This window comes from Mytilus edulis, chromosome 10 (genome assembly GCF_963676685.1).
Source record: "Mytilus edulis chromosome 10, xbMytEdul2.2, whole genome shotgun sequence".
Classification (NCBI taxonomy): Eukaryota; Metazoa; Mollusca; class Bivalvia; order Mytilida; family Mytilidae; genus Mytilus; species Mytilus edulis.
In genome coordinates, this window is record NC_092353.1 from 71,626,672 (window position 1) to 71,647,541 (window position 20,870).

The window sequence follows — 20,870 nt, forward strand, 5'->3', positions numbered from 1 at the left end:
GAAACAAACAGAGTGAGATTATTGAACCGATGTCCAGGAAATGGCTTAGTTTATAAAGGAACATATGAAGTTGAGATTATTGAAAAAGGTATGAACTATTATTCTTAGTTCTACATACTGTAGCTATTTCAAATTGTCATAATGCAGATATGATTTGCATATCTATAAAGACTTAATTGATTGGTTTGATATAATTTTCTGTAAACTTCCAAAGACCATATGCCGAACTGGTTTGCAAGACGTTGCCTATGCAAACACAATTTTAATGTCACTGTGTTATATATATATATGAATGATACACATGCATAAATCTTTATATTCATAGAAAAGGAATATTGCATAGAACAATTTACAATTGCTTGGTCAAAAGTTAAGGATAAAACGCATTTTCTAAAATAACGGAAGTATTCATTTTGATTTTGTACTGATTATAGTTTTTTTTTTCAATTATATGTATGTTTTCTGCAACATAATGCTTTTAAAAATGGTAAGTTAGATATTTGGCATGTAATATTGAGTAGTTATAACGCTTCGAAATTTACCTTGTTTAACCTAACACTTTTTTGTAAGCAATATTTCCTTTTCCTTTATCTTGTACATAGGTTGCCGCCATTAAAAAAAACTGTTAGGTAAACCTGTGTATATGCATTATTTCTCCTTTTATCAATAAACGACATTTTGTCATACCTTTCCAAATACTTTAGCTATTGTATTGGTGAAATGGAATGTGTCTTTTGATACACTAAGAGTTTTTTGTTACAATTTTGTTATTTTTCTTATCAGCATATCAAAATTAAAGGTGGAAAATCTTCAGTTATTCTGTTTGTATTTAATGCGATAATAGATATTTCTCTGATTCTTATAGCAAAACATGTTTATTATAGTTTTCAATTTCTTTCTGAAATATATTAAATGTAAATTTAACTGCATATTTAAAATATAAACATTTAATGAATCGATTAAAACTCAAATATCTTTCTTACGGTGATTTGGTTTTATCTGTACTAATCCACCATAACATATCTATGTTGACGAAATATGTTATGTATTTTGCGTTCTAAATACTCTTTAACCAAAAACATATTGAATAAATACAACACAGAAGAAACTACGTCTTTACCTATAGGTCATAATCAATTAAGAAAAATATAAAAATGTATCCCATCATGTAACGTTTACATAGTACATTGAATTTTAGTTCTTGGATAAAATTGTTATGATATATGATAATACGCATCGCAATTTAAGATTATCTTACATAAAGATCTAATCTTTTCATTTAAATGTGTTCATCTTATTCTTTTTGTTGATTCTTTTTGTTGGTATTCAAAACACGTTAAAGAAATTTCGGGTTCCCGAAGCATAACTAGTTTCCTCTACCATATAAGTTGTCTGGTGTGGTTCGTCTTTTAATTGCTAGAACATGTTGAAACTTTATACATTTATTTCCGGTGTCTAAGGGAAATATGAAGATTTGTTCACACAAGAAAAATCATATCTCACGAAGCCAAGATAAATGATATATCCCACTGCCTATACTTTTTTTAACTCCTGAATATAAAATTATAACATACTTGTTTTCTTTTCCGTTTTGTTTTATAACTAAACACAACATACACAATGATAATCAAAGTTAATCAATTATTTATTCTTTTCTATTTGTTTTTACATTTGAAATATTTTTTTAATGAAAGAATCAAAATATTTTATTCAAACATTAACTGCGGGTAACGTCGCACAAGGCAAACCTGACGTTCAGAGGGGAATATGAAGTTTTGTTCGACGTCACGTGTGATAGTTTCAACCAATCAAATGTTGATTTCGCTATCAAAATCAACATGCAGTGGAATAATAGTACTTAACCTCAATTATATTTTATATTTTTTCATTGATACTATTCTGTTGTTTGTGTATTTGTTTTAAGTTTCCGGTTTCATCCTGGTTATGCCATTGTAATAACATCTTTATGAATTTTTACAGACCTGAAATCTCCACTTCAATCCTTAATTGTAGAGAAAAAGAAAAAAAAAGGTAAAAGCTTAGTTTTATTCAGTCTATGAATATCGTAATTTCAAGAAATGAATCCGCGATAAGAATATTGTTTGAAGTAAAATATTTATGACGAGTTTTTAACGCATATCACTGTTTGTACGCACGTTTATTTTTTAACCAATTTGCATTACACTTTTGTTATTTGTTTATATCTATTGACGTGAGCTCCCTTTCGATTTTTATATTAATTTTACGTTTCTGAGTTGTGAGATTTATTCATTAAGACGGTGGATTTTACAGTTTTCGGACAATAACCGAAAAACAATCCTATTACAGGCAAATATAACCTTAGCCGTATTTGGCACATCTTTTGGAAATTTTAGATCCTCAATGCTCTTTAACTTTGCATTTGTTAGGCTATATAACTATTTTGCTCTGAACGTCACTGATGAGTCCTATATAGACGAAACGCTCGTCTGGCGTATTAAAATATAAGACTGGTTCCTTTGATAACTATTTAGACAAATTTCAAGAAATGTGGTTAATTGCTGACATCTATTGACATCAGCTTTTTTATTTTTCTATGTGTTTATGCGTTTCGGGGTCTTATACATAAAACAAATATTGGATGTTTCAGTTTTCATGAGCTTTGGTGAATTGTTTATATCTATTTACGTATAACTGGGTGCAAACCACGCGTAACTTAAAGTAAACTCCTCGTGCACATATTTCTTCAGTTAACTTCAATATAACTATTGGAGAAAATAATGCTAAGATAGACTGCTATACTATGTGTACATGTAACATTATGTTGTATACAGTGTCATGAGTAATTGGTTAACATTCTTTACGGTAGAGTCAACTTGGTTATACTTCAAGAAATTATGTAAATGACATATCGTACAAAGATTTTTTTCATGTCGTAGCTCATTATCGCTGCATGTCATCTAAGGTTGCATTTCTGTAAATATCTACAATGCAATTTCCCATATTCTCTCCTTTTACGGCTAACACTGAACCCCTTTTACTTTGAAGTTTTGAAAAAAATCTATTCTAGTTCTGAGTTTTTGTTCGTAAAAAAGGGTGATTTTCCATTTTTTTACACTATCTCAAAAGTGCTTTAAGCAGTTTTGATGAATCCATGATGACTGATTTATACATATCAAAACAAACTCCCTTTAGCTTTTTTTTATTTCTTAAAAGGCCTTGAGGAGGTATGGAATTTTATTCTTTAGAAAAGCAACGGTGTATCATGTGCTCATGGCGCAGCTGTTTATTTGCTATGTTTATGCAAAACTTTAAATTCATAAACTTTGTATTATGTTTAGCAATGACTGTATTCATACCCATTGATAAGGGTTTTCAGCACATAGTGGGTGATAGATTGTATGAACGCATAGATCAAATGATCGTACACCTCATTAGTGCATAGAAAAGTCTTTTCATAACCTTTTTTCTTTTCAATGTAAAAAAGATTATAAGAATATTTACATAGTTGTTGTTTCGTTTGCTTTGCAAGTCGGCGTATGTTTAATATGTACAAATTGAAAACTCCTTGCTATCCTGCTATCTTTTTCAACACCATACCAGTCCAGTGAAGATAAAAATAATATTCACATAACATTAAAGATCTGAATTATAGTGTTTAAAAGTAACTATTATATCATGATATAAAAGGAATTAAATTAAAAACAATATGTGTAAAAAATAAAATCACAAAAATACTGAACTTTGAGGAAAATTCAAAACAGAAAATCCTTAATCAAATGGCAAAATCAAAAATTTAAACACATCAAACAAATGAATAACAACTGTCATATTACTGACTTGGAACATGTAGAAAATGGTGAATTGAACCTGGTTTTTAGCTAGCTAAACCGCTCACATGTATGAAAGTCGCATCAAATTCGCATTTCAATTGCTTTCAATTTTTTATACGATATTGTATTTATTGATAACATTATTACAACGCTTTTAAACTGCTCTCATTGATAATTTAAAACAATTTCAGCTGCAGATGAAGAGTACAGATCACCAGAAGGTATAATTAAATATAAGGCGACAGTATTATATAAATACACAAGCGGCAAAATAATGGATGTTTTTCATTAATCCATACTTTGAGGAGGTCAACTAGGAGATGCCATCTATATTTTCCAACGTGAAGCTGAATTTTGCAAACTCTATACCCTGAATTAATAGATCGAGAAATCTGTTTCAAAGTTTGATTTAATAGTATCAAATCATTATTAAAGACTATGTTTTAGATAAGTTATCAGGACTTGGTTATATCATTTCTTAATTATTTGCTTTCAAGGATATATTTAAGTTTCAAGTGAAAATGTTTACTTTTATTGACCCTGAAGGAGTTTGACATTTAATGTTCTTCCTTAAGGATGTACGTTAATAGGTGAAGTTTTGGAATAAGTGTCAAATATCCGGACTCCTCAGTGTATTTGCATACGATACAAGGTAAAATATTTTGCCCCAGAACACCTATTTATCTTTTAACATAAGACTTAATAGCTCATTAAAGGTCGTTTGTCAAACGGGGCTCTCGGGTCTAAATCAACTTTTTTTCTTATATAGGATTTTCCTATGTTTTTCTATGATTAAACTTTATCTTATACCTCACGGAAATATAAAATAAAAATATGGGGTCACCGTTCATGTAAGCTCACAATCTGCCTCCGAAAGAAGCATACATTTTTGTAAATATACTTTTTTTCTGTTCAACTAATAGGAGAAATATTGGTAATATCGAAATAAAAAAGAAATAAATTACAGAAATCACAAAAATTTTACGACTATTTAGTTAATGTACAGCTTGCTTGAAAACAATAATAAAAAATATAGGTCACCGATGAGTTAAAAAAGATATTTCAATTTAAACGTCAAAAAATGATATTTTTGCACCAAAGGGAGATAATTTGGAGCTTTTTCTATAATATGAACATTTTAAAAGTCATCTGTGGCCGAACCAAATCGATTTTTCTTGCTGATTTTTGTACCATATTATAAAGTAATAACTAATTGTGTAATAAATAAAATTTGAAATGAAAAAAACAAATGTTTAATTTTTTGCTGATTTTTTTTATACCGGCGAGCCTCCTTAAAGAGAGTTTTTGATTTTCTTTCTTTTGATTTAAGACCCAAATAATAGCAATGCAAATATAAGGTAAAGACCGAGTCAGCCTTTTCCCGACATATTTTATAAATCAAATAATTCAAAAAGGAGTTTCATGACCTATCAATTTTTCTAGGTTATTTTGATTCTTAACTAAAACTCTTCCAGCTTAAAGTATCATTTTTGAATTCTTGATTTATTTAATTTTACCTTGATGAACATCGATGAAAAATGCTTTGTATATCTTTATTTTCATTATATCAGTGATAATAATTAGGTGTATGATATCGGTTATGGAGAAAACTTTTGGTTTAAAACTATTTAAATGAAAAAAATTGCATTTAATTGTAAGGAAAATAACAGTCTGTGTTGAAAGGGAGGACAATTTGAGGGGAATTACTTTCCTCTTATCAGCTTGAGATTATTTGCTCTATGCTACTGGGTGTATATCAGCCAGTTTTTGTTCTGCTTCAGTCCTGGTTGCTGTATAAACTCAATAAACCCACTTTCATGTTGTTTTTATAAATTATATAATTGAGGCTTTTATAAGTGCACTCACACTATGCAAATGAATACGAAAAATAATTCTAAAAAACATTATGAGTGTTATTTAAATGTCCACGAAACACAAGCATCAAAACACAGTTATTTCATTTATTCCAGTTTGGTTTTGATTTTAATTTTGATTTTATTTATTTCACAGTTCAAGATAATATTCAATGGATTAACAAGTATAACGTGATGTGGTTGCATATTGTAGACGGCAATTATTAAACAAAGACGGTGTGCAAAAAGGCACACAAATAATTGAATGGCATATATAAGCTAATTTTATTCTGACTTTTGCATGTATTTTTAGATGTCCTTTAAAAAAAATGAAAGTAAATTACAACTATGTAGCATTTAGGGAGTGATTTTATTTTAACTCTAGCTATGAGATTCAAACACGTGCTCTTCCTGTTGTTGATTTGTTCATCTCCATACTCTTGCAATTATTGAAATTTTAAGTAATAAAGGCTACTAGAGCCAGCTTGTTTTCCTAAGTAAATAAGGGTTGAGATGATACATATGTGTTGCCGTTTTTAAGCTTACCTAGCCCAAAGGACCATGTGTCATTGAGCTTATGCCATCACTTGGTGTTGGTCGGCTGTCTTCGGTCGTCGTCGTCGTATTGTTCTATTTCTAAAATCTTTTTCTCTAAATTTCGAAACTAGTGGGCAAAATACCTTCAAACTTTAAATGAGTGTTCCTAAGGGTACATATTTGTATTTGGTTTATTAATTTTATCTGAAGTTTGATCTATCAACAAACATGGCCGCTATTACTAACATAAAAACGTATGCGTCGAATTAAATTTTGGGATGATATCTCAAAGAAATTAGAGCAAACGTGGAAAAAAGTTATAGTAATGAATCGGTCTAGATCTATCTGCTATGAAATGTTCAGGCCAATTAGAGAACCCATTGTTGGGTTACTGTCAGCCGTAAATACAAAAAAGATGTGGTATGATTTCCAATGAGACTAATCTCCACAAGAAACTAAATGCCACAGAATTCACAGCTATAGGTCATCGTATGGCCTTCAACAATGAGCAAAACATCAGATTGATACAAATAGAAATACATATAACAAACTTTCGTGGATGGGTACGTACACATCCCATTGCTAAGTACAGATCTGAGAGAACTTGCAGTTACTGAAAGCTATCACAAAGTAAATAACAACTAGTCATGCATCTAAGACTAAATTAACAATCAATACATATCCAACATCCAATGGATTGAGTGTAAAGACGTCATAAACAGTCATAGAAAAACATGACCTTGTGCAGTGCCAAGATACAGCAGTCGACAAATTGTATATCTATGGGTCTATGGATACATATGTTTATAACGAAAATATTACGTTTGCTTTTAATTTACAGATAAAAAATCAAATATTATTTATTTCTATAGGAAATTTTTACATTTTTTCATAAATATCTTTAAAATTAGTAGACATGGTAGATTAGTCTTAGGTGATTAGTTAAGTTTTAGATGCATGATTTTTTTATTAGTTGTTAGTGGCTTTGAAGTAGCTATCAGATAACTGCAAGTACTCTCAGATTTGTTCATTGTGTCTTTTTGTGTCGGGATGTATAAGTACCCGGCCACGTACGTCAACTTGTATTTTTGTCCATCTGATGAGTTAAACCTTTTTCAATTGATTTTTATAGTTCGTTCTTATTTTGTACTGTTATACAACTGTCCTAGGTTAGGGGGAGGGTTGGGATCCCGTTAACATGTTTAACCTCACCACATTATTTATGTATGTGCCTGTCCCAAGTCAGGAGCCTGTACTTCAGTGGTTGTCGTTTGTTTATGTGTTACATATTTGTTGTTCGTTCATTTTTTTGCATAGATAAGGCCGTTACTTTTCTCGTTTGAATTGTTTTACATTGTCTTATCGGTGCCTTTTATAGCTGACTTTGCGGTATGAGCTTTGCTCATTATTGAAGGCCGTACGGTGACCTATAGTTGTTAATGTCTGCTTCATTTTGGTCTTTTGTGTCTCATTGACAATCATACCACATCTTCTTTTTTATAGATAGAAAGAAAATGTAAATGAGAATTTATTTTTATCTAAGAAAGATTTACAAATATTTTTGCATAATCAAATTATCAATTGACCCCTTAATAGTTATTGCCCTTGAAAGACATTGTTTTACATTTGTTTGTGCGTCTATAACATTCTCAAAAGTTTTCTCCTCTGAAACAACTTGGCCAAATATACCTACCTACCTATCCTCTTCGCTCCTGGTGGAGCATAAGGTCGCCACAAGATTTCTCCATCCAGATCTGTCTTTAGCCTTTGTTTCGGCTTCTCCCCAGGTCATGTCAAGCTCCTTTAGTTCTGCCTCAATTGTTCGACGCCAGGTGGTTTTGGGTCTTCCTCTTGGTCTCCTCCCCTGGGGTGTCCATCTAAGAGCTGTCCTGGTTATGTTGGATACAGGCATCCTGAGAACATGCCCCAGCCATCTGAAGCGCCTCTGTTGTATTTCTTTGAGGATACACATGGACTTGGTCGTTTCGAGGAGATGGTCATTTGAGATACGGTTTGGCCAAAAGATTTTACAAATTCGCCTCAGACAATTGTGGTGGAAACTTGAGAGCGATCTCATATCTGTTTTTGTTACTCTCCAGCATTCACTTCCATACAGAAGGACAGATTTAACATTACTGTTATATAGCCTGATCTTTGTTTTTCTGTTGTATTGGCTAGACTTCCAAATTGGTCGTAGTCTTTGAAATGCAGATCTGCCTTGGCTAGCCTACTTTTAATATCTTTTTTGGTTGAATCTTCTGTACTAACGACAGTTCCTAGATAGGTAAATTTATCTACTTGTTGGATTTCTGTACCTTCAGCTTCTAGTCGAAAGTTTGATGTTGTGTTGAGTCGCATTTCTTGAGTCTTTTTTGCATTTAATTCCAGTCCAATTTGGCTTGCAAAATAGCTGAGCCGATCTGTCTTTTCTTGCATATGATCTTGTTTTGATGAAAGGAGTGCTATATCATCAGCAAAGTCAAGGTCCTCTCGGGTTGTAAACATCGACCATGTGATGCCTCTTTTCTTGTCACTGGTGGTCTTCCGCATCACCCAGTCAATGGCAACCAGGAATAAGATGGGTGAGATGATGCAGCACTGTCGTACTCCAGATTGTACTTCAAACCAGTCAGTTTCCTTGTTGTTGAGTATCACAGCACATTCAAAGTTGGTATAAAAGCATTTTATCATTGTGACGATCTTTTGTGGTACTCCATATGATATAAGAATTGTCCAAAGAGTCTCTCTGTGTAAACTGTCGAATGCCTTCTTGAAATCAATAAAGTTGATATATAGAGGTGTCTTCCATTCTATACACTGCTCAATGATGTTCTTAAGCGCAAATATCTGATCAATGCATCCTTTCCCTTTTCTAAACCCAGCTTGTTCCTGTCTCAACCTGTCATCCAGCATGGAGTCTATTCTGTTTAACAGTATTCTGCAAAACACTTTACTTGGGATTGAGAGTAATGTTATCCCTCTCCAGTTGTCACAGTTCCCAAGATCACCTTTCTTTGATAGTTTAATGATAAGACCTTTTGACCAGTCTTCAGGGATTTTGTTTTCTTCCCATATGTCTTTGAAAAGATCATATAGTATGGCAGTTGCTGTATTGATGTCAGCTTTCAGTAGTTCTGCTTGAAGTCCATCTATGCCTGCTGCCTTTCCTGATTTCATGGATTTAATTGCCTTTGTTATTTCTTCTTTAGATGGTGGGTCAGTGCTGATATCCAATTCTTCAAGTTGGGGTGCTCCCTGGAATTCATTTATTGGCTCAGGTCTATTCAAAACAGCCTTAAAGTGTTCTACCCAACGTGCAGCTTGTTCCCTTTCAGTTGTGATGATTTTTCCATTATAGTCTTTTACTGGAAGCGGTTGTTTAGATTGTCCACACAAGTCTTTTGTGATCTTGTAGACTGTACTTAAGTCACCTCTTGCGGCAGCCTTTTCTGCTTCTTCAGCTCGTTCTTCCAGATGGTTCTTTTTATCTTTTCTAGCTCTTTTCTTCACCTCTTTATCTTTCTCTGCATATTCTTTCTGTGTTTGTTCTTTTAACCTTGATGACCTAGTGCTGAGGACCTTTTTGGCCAAATATACTTGACAACAAAAAGTCACGATACACAAGTTTGAACTCAAATGTATATATAATATAATTTATAAGACAAACTATTAAATTATCCAATAAAATACATTCATTTACAAAGTAAATTCTAATGATTATGACAATTTGACCAAATCAGAATGGGTGTCCATTTTGTGGCGGAAAATGATGACAAAAGTCGGCACTTAGAGTTTAAATCTACACTAAACTTCAGTACTACTCCTACCTTGCCTTGAGCTTTTCAACATATTTCAATTTGACCGCTTTGCTTGTGTATATTTTCTGTCAAAACTCACAAGTTATGTCTTTACGAAATGAGACATAAAGATCATATCTGAGAACCAGTACATAAACAAAACTAATTATCTAAGAATATCCCCGAAAGAAGCGTGGTATGTGAAACAGCTGTACTTACAAAGTGTAACATTTAAGAAACAAATCTTTGAATATCACTTCAATTAGTGAATAAATTGGTTTTGTTATCCAGTAAATTAAAACCATACTTAATATAATTGTTATACTCATATGCAATTTCATTCGATGCCTACATTTTTTTAATTAGTTGGTATTGACTTTAAATTCTATAAGTGACTGCGAATACTCTTAGATCTGTTTTTGCTGTCTTTTAACTTGTTACGGATGTATTAAAAATACCTTGCAACGTCCAGTTTGTGTTTCTGTAAGATTTTGGTTGCTTTGTATTGATGAGGCGAGGAAGATACTTTTCAACTGATTTTTATAGTTTAAGAAATTGTTCTTATGACACCAGACAGCATGTTTAATCTTTCACATTCTTTATGTGCCTGCCGAAGTAAGCAGCCTGTAATCTAATGGTTGCCGTTGCTTACTTTATATGATATTTGCTTTATATATAAAACAGGTGGTTATTTTTGCAATGAAATGTTTTAGGTTTGTAGTGTCGACCCTTCTAAAACTGTTAATGCAGCATGGGTTTTCTCATTGTTGAACGTTGTGTTGTGACCTATAATCGTTTACTTCAACATTACTTGGTTTTTGGTGGACAGTTGACTAATTGTCAAACTTGCCACATCTTCTTGATTTTATATACATGTAAGTATAAACAAATCGTTTTAACAGATATCTTAAAGTGAAAGGCATATTTTCATATTAACATCACTCGATAAAGACAGTTTGCATTGTGCTTGTAATTTTTCATTGTGTTATTAAATCTCAATCGTTTATTTTTTTAGGTGTAAGAAGACGGAACCAACGGAGAGGTATTATAAGAAATTTAGGTTATTTTAAATCAAGTAACATTTGTTTGTTCTAACAAAGTGTGAGTACACCAAAAGTAATACGTTTTTTAATCGTCAGAATCCGATGGTTAGCAAAAGTGAATCGTGTGCAATTGTTTTTTGAATCGGGGATACATTATTTCGCAAAAAAAATAAAAATGTGTGGAACAAAGTTGCATTAAGTGTGAACAAAGAGTACTTCATCTTTACTTTAAATAATCATTAGTAAAAAAAACTTCCATGTAAGCAACATTCCCCCCCCCCCCCCCCCCCGAAGAAACATAATACAAAACGGCTTCATTTCCATATCATATGGAATCGATATGTTTTTCTTTCAATCTCATTGAATAAAGCTGTTGCTTATATGCTGAAATACATAGAAAGTTAAATATTAGTAAATCCCAAATATGAATATTTTTATATGAGCGTCACTGATGAGTCTTATGTAGACGAAACGCGCGTCTGCTGTACTAAATTATAATCCTGGTACCCTATTTACATGCTTTTACAACGCAGGGACTACTCAATTTTGAAAATATTTTTTTTTATCCTTCATTTGTTTTTCAATAGTCAGGATTTAACATACATGTACCCCTACATACCACCTGTGATGGGTATTAAGGGGTTACATATTAAAGAAAATAATTCAGTATACAATTTTTATCACTGACAAATTGATTTTTACAATTATAATAGTGAAGAGTTACATATAAGTTTTATTTGGTAATATTTTCTCGCTCTCCGACTTTCTCTCGTACAATACAAATACTCTTCACTCATTTGTTATGCTACAATATGTATCTTGACTTACATTTTTTTTTTAAATATTTTTTAAAGACAAAAAAAAAAATACAAAAATCAAAGCTCAAGGATAAATTTTTGCTCATAATATATATAAAAAATAAAAATAAAATTTCTTATTTATATGTAACAATAATTAGTTACATATTACATGTAAAGGAGACCAACATTTTTCACACACTTGGACTCTGTTATTTTTCTCTGCAATATAATGTTAAAGAAATTGGTATTTCTTTATTCTATTCTTTAACCCAACCATATTTGGTTTTGTTTCATTTAATTTACATTTGTATATACAATTCTTTGTAATTATGACTAACAGATTCAGTAATAAACTTTCATGTTTGCAAACAAAAAACACATTCTCTTTGTTAAGAACAAAGTTTACAAAAAAAAAGATTTACTACATTTGAAAAAGATTGCCACAATTGAAAGGTTGTTGGGCATTCAACAAAAAGTTGTACAATGGTTTCTTCACCAAGTTTACAAAAAGTACACATCTTGGTGTCTTTTAATTTCATTTTGTATAATAAGGTATTAGTTCTTCCCATTTCGAAAATTTGACTGTTGGTAGTTCAATAACTTTATTTACTAAATTTTTATATACAAATTTTGCTTTCACATTACCTATAATTCCCTCTAAAAAAATATCACCATTATCCGGTTTATCCAAATCTTGCTTTAAACAGTTCTCTTTAAAGCTATTTTTCATAGTCTGAGGGATTCTTGAAATCAGACCATGATATTTGATAAAATTGTTGATTTTTACTCTTTCTATAAATTGCTCAAATGTATAAAAATTCATATTTTATTTATTAATTAGGTCACTTACTGACTGCACACTTCCTTGTTTCCATTGAATATAATATGGGAAATCATCCAAAGAAGAAAAGTTCAAAATATCTAATGATAAAATGCCTCTAACAGAATTCTCAGTATTTGGTTTTGCTATAGAAAAGAAAAGTAAAACATCCTTCCAGAAAGGATTTTACATCTTTTTGAAATCTCAATCAGCTTTTCTTTCTGTAGATGCAAAACCCTTTCACCCCATACATTGTGAGATCTGCCAGTAATAACTGCTGCCAGTCACCAAGTGGGTTTGACATCAGTCTTTTTATTCAACTAATTTTTAAATAGATATTAAAGGAATGAATATGTACCATATTAAGTCCACCATGTGAAATATCACCAATAAGTGTGTAACGCTTAATTCTGTCTGGTTTTCCATTCCAAATAAAATTATAAAATAGTGAAGTGAGCTCTGTTAACCTGGATTGTAATAGGTTTGGAGTGTACCAATTTTGAAAGAGCAAGAGATTTAACTACTGTAATTTTCCTCAATAATGTTAGTTTACTATGTTGCCAGCTTTTCAGGATTGCAGAGACATAATTAATCTTCTTGGAAAAATTAATTTCTGTGATACAGTTTAAATCTAATGAAAATTCAATCCCCAAAAGTTTAAAATTTGAATGTGACCAATGAAGTTTTAAATCAGGACAAACAATCATATCTGAATACTTTTTGTTTCCAACCCATAGTGCTTTTGTCTTTGAAGCATTTATTTTTAAACCTGAAATTTTATAAAAAGATTCAAAACATGAAAGTGTTTCCCTCAACGATATTTCCTTTCCATCTAACATTAGGAATGTGTCATCTGCAACTGGCTTATTTGAGGAAAATAATTAGACAGGTTTTTATTTTTTGTTGATTTTGAAAAGGCCTTTGATTCCTTAGAATGGTTATTTAAAAAAAAAATGAATAGATGCAAAACCCTTGTCTAATCTTCATTTTCAATATTTCAAAAAATGTTTGATCATTACATGACAAATCAACCGGAAGAAGATCTTCAATTATTATTATATAATGTTTAGTCCGTTGCTGTGTGTGTTACATTTTAATGTTGTGTCGTTGTTCTCCTCTTACATTTAATGCGTTTCCCTCAGTTTTGGTTTGTTACCCCGATTTTGTTTTTTGTCCATAGATTTATTAGCTTTGAACAGCGGTATAATACTGTTGCCTTTATTTAAAAGTGATTCATTATTATCTACAGTTACTCCCCTTATTTCAGGATTATCTTTTAATTTTAAAGATAGTGATTCAACACCAAAAATAAAAAAATTGGATGAAAAAGGATCTCTTTGTCTGCAGCCTCTTTCCAATTGAAATAAATTATGTCCATTATTTATAACACAACGTGATGCCCCTGAATATACAGTTTCAAGCCATTTACAAACTGAAGGTCCAAAATTAAAGCTTTTTAAAGAATTTTTTTTAAAATAACCCTTCTAAGGAATCAACGGCCTTTTCAAAGTCAACAAGTAATAAAAGACCTGCCTTATTATTTTTCTCAAGATAGTGCATTAAATCATATAAAAGGCGTGTGTTTTCACCCATAAATCTATCTTTGATGAAACCTTTTTGTGTATCACTTATGACAAATGGTAAAACTGGTTTACGTCTATTAGCTATAACAGCAGAAGCTATTTTCATATCATTATTCAAAAGACTAATAGGGCGCCAGTTACTTATATACTGTCGGTCTTTCCCCTCCTTAGGAATGCATGTAATTACACTTTGATACTGAAAATTAGAAAAATTTTCAACCTCATATCCAAAATAAAGAGACCGAAAGATGAAAGGACCAATATCTTTCCAAAAAAAAATTATAAAGTCTACTGTGTACCCATCAGAACCTGGACTTTTACCATTTGTAAAATTTTAACGAATCAGCACACTCTTTAAAAGTTTCCCTCACAAAATCTCTTTGCTCTTCTGTTAGCTTAATGTTATTATTAAAAAATGATGAATCATCACAATTTAATTTTTGCTTGAGTATAAATTTCTATAAAAATTTTGTTGTTCCGTTAGAATTTTTGATTGCTCTGATGTATGTTGACCTTTGTCATCTATTAGTTCTGTTATTGTTATTTATAAAACTTTTCTTTTCTAATTTACAAAAACAATTTGAACATTTTTCACCATTCTCATGCCAGTTAGAGCGGGATCTAAGCTGCAAACCTTCAACCTTCTAGAAACGAAAATTTTCTAGTTCAAGCTTTTTATCAAGTAAAGATTTTTGAACCTCATCATTTGGAGAATGGTTCATAATAGTTTCTAAATGTACAATATTATTTGCAAGTTTCAGGGTGACTTTTTTTCCTCCTTTGATTTATTTATGCTGTAATTTATAGACAAAGATCTAATCTTCATTTTCAATATTTCAAAAATGTTTGATCATTACATGACAAATCAACAGAAAGAAGATCTTCCATATCAACTGACAGATAGTATTCCAAAATAGTATCCTTAATGCATGATTTAACCTTTTGTATATAATCTGCATCTCTGAGTAACTGAGAGTTAAATTTCCAGTAACCTTTGCCCCGTTTCTCTAAACAAGCTGAGAAGGTGAAAATAATTGCTGAGTGGTCAGTTCTATAACCTGGTATAACTTTAGTATTTTTCATTATTGAAAAAAGGTCTTCTGAAATTAAAAAATTATCTAAACGACTTTGTTTTATAGGTGAGGACTGACTCCAAGTATATTTCCTATCTTCTATATAGCATGTACGCCAAGGGTCAAGTAGTTCAAATACATCAATGATTTTAGCAATTTTTTTACGGGAGTTAGGATTTCTATTATGTTTGATATTATATGTATCCATAAATTTATCTAAAACAATATTCCAGTCACCACATAATAAAACACTTGTGGTTTTACAGGATAAAATGTTCTGCATAAGTATATCAAAAAATGAAGGTTCATCAGTATTATAACCATACAAACAGGCAAAACTCAATTTTTGTGAAAAAATTGTTAAATCTAAAACAATGTAACGACCATTATCATCAGTAACAGAATTATGCACAACAAAATCCAGACCCTTTTTAAACATAACAGAGACACTTGCACTCTTATTATCTTAAAGACTGAAAAAACATGTGCTTCCCCATTCATCCTCCCAGTTTTTTTTCAATGTATTTAATACTATGAGTTTCTTGGAAACACACTATTGAAATATTTTTACTCTTAGCCCAATCATATACATCTGCCCTCTTTTTGGAATTTTAGAAAAGACACCTTACATTCATTGATAATATCGTTACATTATTATAGATGAAGTGATGTTTTAAAAACCATATTAGTAAGTTCATAAGTACAAATATACAATTGTAACAAATTTGACATACACAAAACATACACACATACAAAATAAGATGTTGCTTATTATTTTCTTCATTCAGCATTGAATGTATTAATTAATTTACGGTATGGCATGTAACAATTATACATAATTCTATCAAAGGAATAGATTTTAAAAAGGTAGATAAAATTGAATATTTATATCATTATAAATGTTAGTTATTTCCCCTGTGACATAACAATGTTAGATCTGTAAATTTGCTATCGCACATTTTGTTCTTTCCTCGCCGGGATTCGAGCCCATGCTACTAAGATATCGTGACACCAAATCGCCTGCACTGTAGCATGCCCCGCTAGACCACACGACCACCTGGGCTTCACTAATAATAAAGCTTTCGGTGGCCGTGTGTTACCTTTCCTCGTCAGTTTTAATCAAGCGTCGTACTACAGAACATGATATATAAGTCGTAATTTGAATCCATGTTAAAAGAAGCTTATACGAATTTTTTTTACAGAAAATGGCAGTCAAATTCTTTTGTCATTCATAAATTGATACATTTATTTAAGGTAGCACAATACAAAGATTTTATACATCTTATTCCCAAGTTTTGAAATGCTGTAATTTTCTTTATAATGTTTGGAAATTTACAACATTGGTATTTATGGAGAGCTAACAGATTTCTCTTTCTAATTAATGCAATGTTAGTATTATACAGCAATTATGTAATCAATATTATGTTTACTGTCTCTACAAAGTTTTACAAGAAATTTCCATTTTCAATTGAAATTGGCTTCTTCATGGTAGCCCGATAGGTAGTGTTCCTAGAGCCATTACCTAAAAAATTGTCTCAGATTTCGGAAAGTATGTATAGATCAAAGGAGAAGGTTCACGAAGGGTTAAAATTGGCCCTTATTTTTTTTGGTTTTTTTTAATTGGGGCAAAAAATTACAAATTTCACGTAGAAATACTTGTGATAATACTACTAGACAAAAAATAATTTCTGGCACTTTCTTTTACTATTTATGGAGCAATGACCCTTAAATGAGCATAATTTGTATTACTGTGGATTCATTATTATTCGTTAGATACCAATTTTCGTGGGTTTCGTTGGTACAGGTGAACCACGAATTAAAATGTTCAACGAATATCATATTTTTAATAGACATTGTATACAGAGATTGGCAAAACCACGAAATCAAATACCCACGAATATGCAAGTTTTTAGCAATCCACGAAAATTGATACCCACGAAAATAAATGAATCCACAGTAAAAGGTCAATTTTAATACTTTTTTCCCATAATTTTAATTGTTTTTGGCATAAGTAACCTTGGCCTCCATCTACGATCCAAAAAGTTTTTATATTGATGACTTATACCAAAATTGGAATCCTTTGGTTAGAACACATTCTGAATCGTAGGTGGCGGCCAAGGTGTTTCAAAAGCTTTTAGGTCTGAAAAATGCACAAAATCATCATATTTTGACAAAATAGCGATAATTTGAGACAGCCCTTTGTAGCTCATGTTGTGTTGATTAAGATTTTGTTTCAAATTTTCTTTTCTTGTTATAGAGATGAAAGAGGTTAGTTCATTCAAACCTAACCAAGATTTTGCCATTAATTGCATAATAATTAATTATATAATGATCGCATAACAAATATATTGCAATCATTTAAAAGATTAATCTTTTATCTATCTATATATACTTCTTTATTAATCTATATGCATTCTGAAGAAAATGACATCATTTTAAAGGATGAAGATTGGAAGTAAATAAATCTTTGTATTGTGCTACCTTAACATTAACTTTAAGACACATGTGACATAATTCGTATTTTAGAATATTAATGAGTTCCATATTTTGCATTGATTCGATTTTTTTCCGTTTCATATTAGAAGTTTCATTACTGCCTTGATTATGACATTTTCTTTTTTATGCTGATAATTGTAAGACATACGATATTGAGGACTCTTGTGTGTTGTTTTGAGAAAGACCTTACAATATATTATATTTTTGTTATGCTTGAAGACTCTTACGCAAAACATCTTTTTTTAGAGAAAAAGTTGAATGAAGACGTTGAATTTTGGAAAAATGTCAGAAATGATACACTGCCTAACCTAAATAGATTAAGAAAGGACTTAATAACAGCAAATAACACCATAAAAACCGCAAGAATTACACGGAACTTTTTCTATGCATTTTTAATTGGTACTGCAGTGATTTCGATATTTGCGACAGGTTTTACCTTGGGAGGAGTGATTTTAGAAATAGCTACAACAGCTGGTGGATTAACTGGGATAACATTGCTTATCGAAACATATGTTGAAAAAAAAGTTCTTAAAACATCTCAAGAAGGTATTAACAAAGATAAAGAAGCGACTATAAACCTCTTAAGACGAGTGAGAGCATACAGAGGAACAGATAGAATACCGTTTGCCGAACGTTTGTATAGTATTCAACTGGAAAGTATTGATGACCTAGCTAGAGATCCAATCGGAATATACTTAAATAGATTAATTGACTTACAAAGTGCCTCCCTTATAAATGCAATTGGTAGGATAACACAAATTATCGAACAACTAGAAATTGAACTAAAAGAGGTACGTCGTGTGAAATTGAACTAATCTTAATTTCTTTTATTGTATACAATGTGCCTTTTCAGCATACTGTGGAATCATTTATTTTCATGGGTACCAATATTTAGTTTTATCATCGAGATGTTTCTTTTTTAATGGCAGCATTTGCCTGAAAGATTAAATTTGTGCGACGAAATTAACTTTAAAAATGTAAAAGTTGATATCATCATATTCATTTTTTTTTTATCTATTTTTAGGTTGAAAGAGTTCAAGAACTGCACTCATGGCTTGTTTAAAACAAAACATTAGCATATATTCCAGACAATCCTCGAGAAGCCAGGTAGACTGTGTACTTTTCTTGTACTTGTATTGTCAATATTATTTTAAAGTTTATTCAAGAATAAACGCTATTACTTTAAATAAATTTCTCAAAATTATACCCCCCACCAAAAAAAAACATTTACAAAATGTACAAATATTTATATACAGGTTTTTATAACATATGTTAAACATACTGGTGATTTACATACCATTTTCTATATATTAATAACACTTTTACATAAAAGTTTGAAACATTCAGTAATAATCCATAACACTATTTAAGTCACCATAAAAATCAGTTTAAACCGAATAACCAAAAGCCTCGAATTGTTTTCGAATTTGTTTTTGATCGTGTTTTTTCTTCTTTTTTTTCATCTCTAATTTTGTGTTGCTGTTCTATCTGGATTTGTTGTACATATTCGTGTTGGAATCTGCAAGCCGGTTTCGTTGTGTTTTTTTGTGTTTTTGGGGGGTTGATTTCTTTTTCTTGATGGATGGGGTTATAGTCCTTCTGGTCGAAGTAACAATCTGTTTTGTTTGTGCAGATTATCTAGATTAATTGGTGTTCGATCTGTAAAAATGATAAATTGTCCTTCAACAACATGCTTAAATAGATTGTTTTAATGCTTTGTGAAACTTTTGGAATTTCAATTTGTTAATTAATCAGACATTTATCTTAGGTGACTTAATTACAGATAATCAAATTTAAGTAGACCTCATCAAGAAAATAAATTTATGTTTTATCAAAAGCATTTGGTTGAGAACATCGGGTTAAGTCATTCCAGATTAAATGTTTGTGAATTCATCAAATAAAAAAAGGGTTGAATTTAACTCAAAAGTTAAATGACTTCGAATCCCTATGCCCTTTACACTGTTCTTCAGCTTTATACCTTATTTGGCATTTTAACGTTTATATTCTGAACGTTACGATATATGCATCTGGCGTACAAAATTATAAGCCTTGTAGGTTTTTTTTTCTTAACGTAATTGTATATATGTATATACTAAAGTTGTACACATTTTTTTATTTTCTATTCATTTGCAATTTCTTCTACAAGTATTAGCACTTTGATAAGTATCCATATATGCGTGAAAAAAAAGTAAAATCACAAAAATACTGAACTCCGAGGAAAATTTAAAATTTTGCTTATACAAACGTTATGCATGAAAGAGTTTTACAGGTTTAGTAAGCAATTGACAAAAAGAATGAAAATAAATGGAAACTTGTTGGAACTTTTACAGTGGTTAAGTGAATAGTTTTATCTTGATGGTAGATAGATCGATAATGTACAAGAAATATTATGCATGTCCAAATTTAGTTAAAAAATATATATTTTTTATGAACTACTGATTTTTTTTTATATTTTCATAAATGACGGCACGGTTTTTCTAATAAAAACAAAAACAATTGATATTCATTCAATTTAGGAGACAGAAATGGAGAAAAATATAACTTAGCGATAGAAATTGAAGTTTGATTATCAATCCATGAAGTGACCACATATGTCCAGGAGATTACATTATGATATGTGTTTGGTACTTTAATTAATGTACTTCAAAAACAGATTCCTACAATATACAGTCAAGTCATAAATGATTTAGATGCATATCAAAGATTACTAGATCAGCATGTTTTAATTCTGTACAAATATACGAATCATAGAACTATTATATTCGCCTACGTACTTAGAGTGCATTATTTTCTTTCTAACACAAACGATGCAAACGGCTAAGCATCTTTGACTTTGACAAACTATGCACTCGCTAAAAATGCGTCTACAGTGTGTCGTTCATCGTTTGTTAGAATAAACGCTACATATAATCAGTGCATTTGTCAGTTTTATTTATTCATATATATTATATAACCTGGTGATTGTGTTTTCAAACTGAAATGTTGATTAAAAATTGTGAACTCCTTGTTTCTGTATAGCAGCAATCAAAAACTTTTAGATCAATCATACTCGGTTT

The 20,870-nt window shown here is 30.9% G+C and overlaps 1 protein-coding gene across 1 annotated transcript in view; it reads left to right on the forward strand.

The window, feature by feature from the left end:
• Nucleotides 1–18,998, forward strand: part of LOC139491817 (uncharacterized) — a 41,475-nt gene extending 22,477 nt beyond the window's left edge. The window contains exons 9-14 of the mRNA XM_071279688.1: nt 2–88; nt 1,981–2,031; nt 4,004–4,033; nt 11,015–11,041; nt 18,061–18,605; nt 18,839–18,998. Coding sequence (XP_071135789.1) covers nt 2–88; nt 1,981–2,031; nt 4,004–4,033; nt 11,015–11,041; nt 18,061–18,605; nt 18,839–18,877 — 779 coding nt within the window. The 3' untranslated portion in view covers nt 18,878–18,998. The remainder of the gene's footprint in view (nt 1; nt 89–1,980; nt 2,032–4,003; nt 4,034–11,014; nt 11,042–18,060; nt 18,606–18,838) is intronic.
• The last annotated feature ends 1,872 nt before the right edge of the window (nt 18,999–20,870 follow it).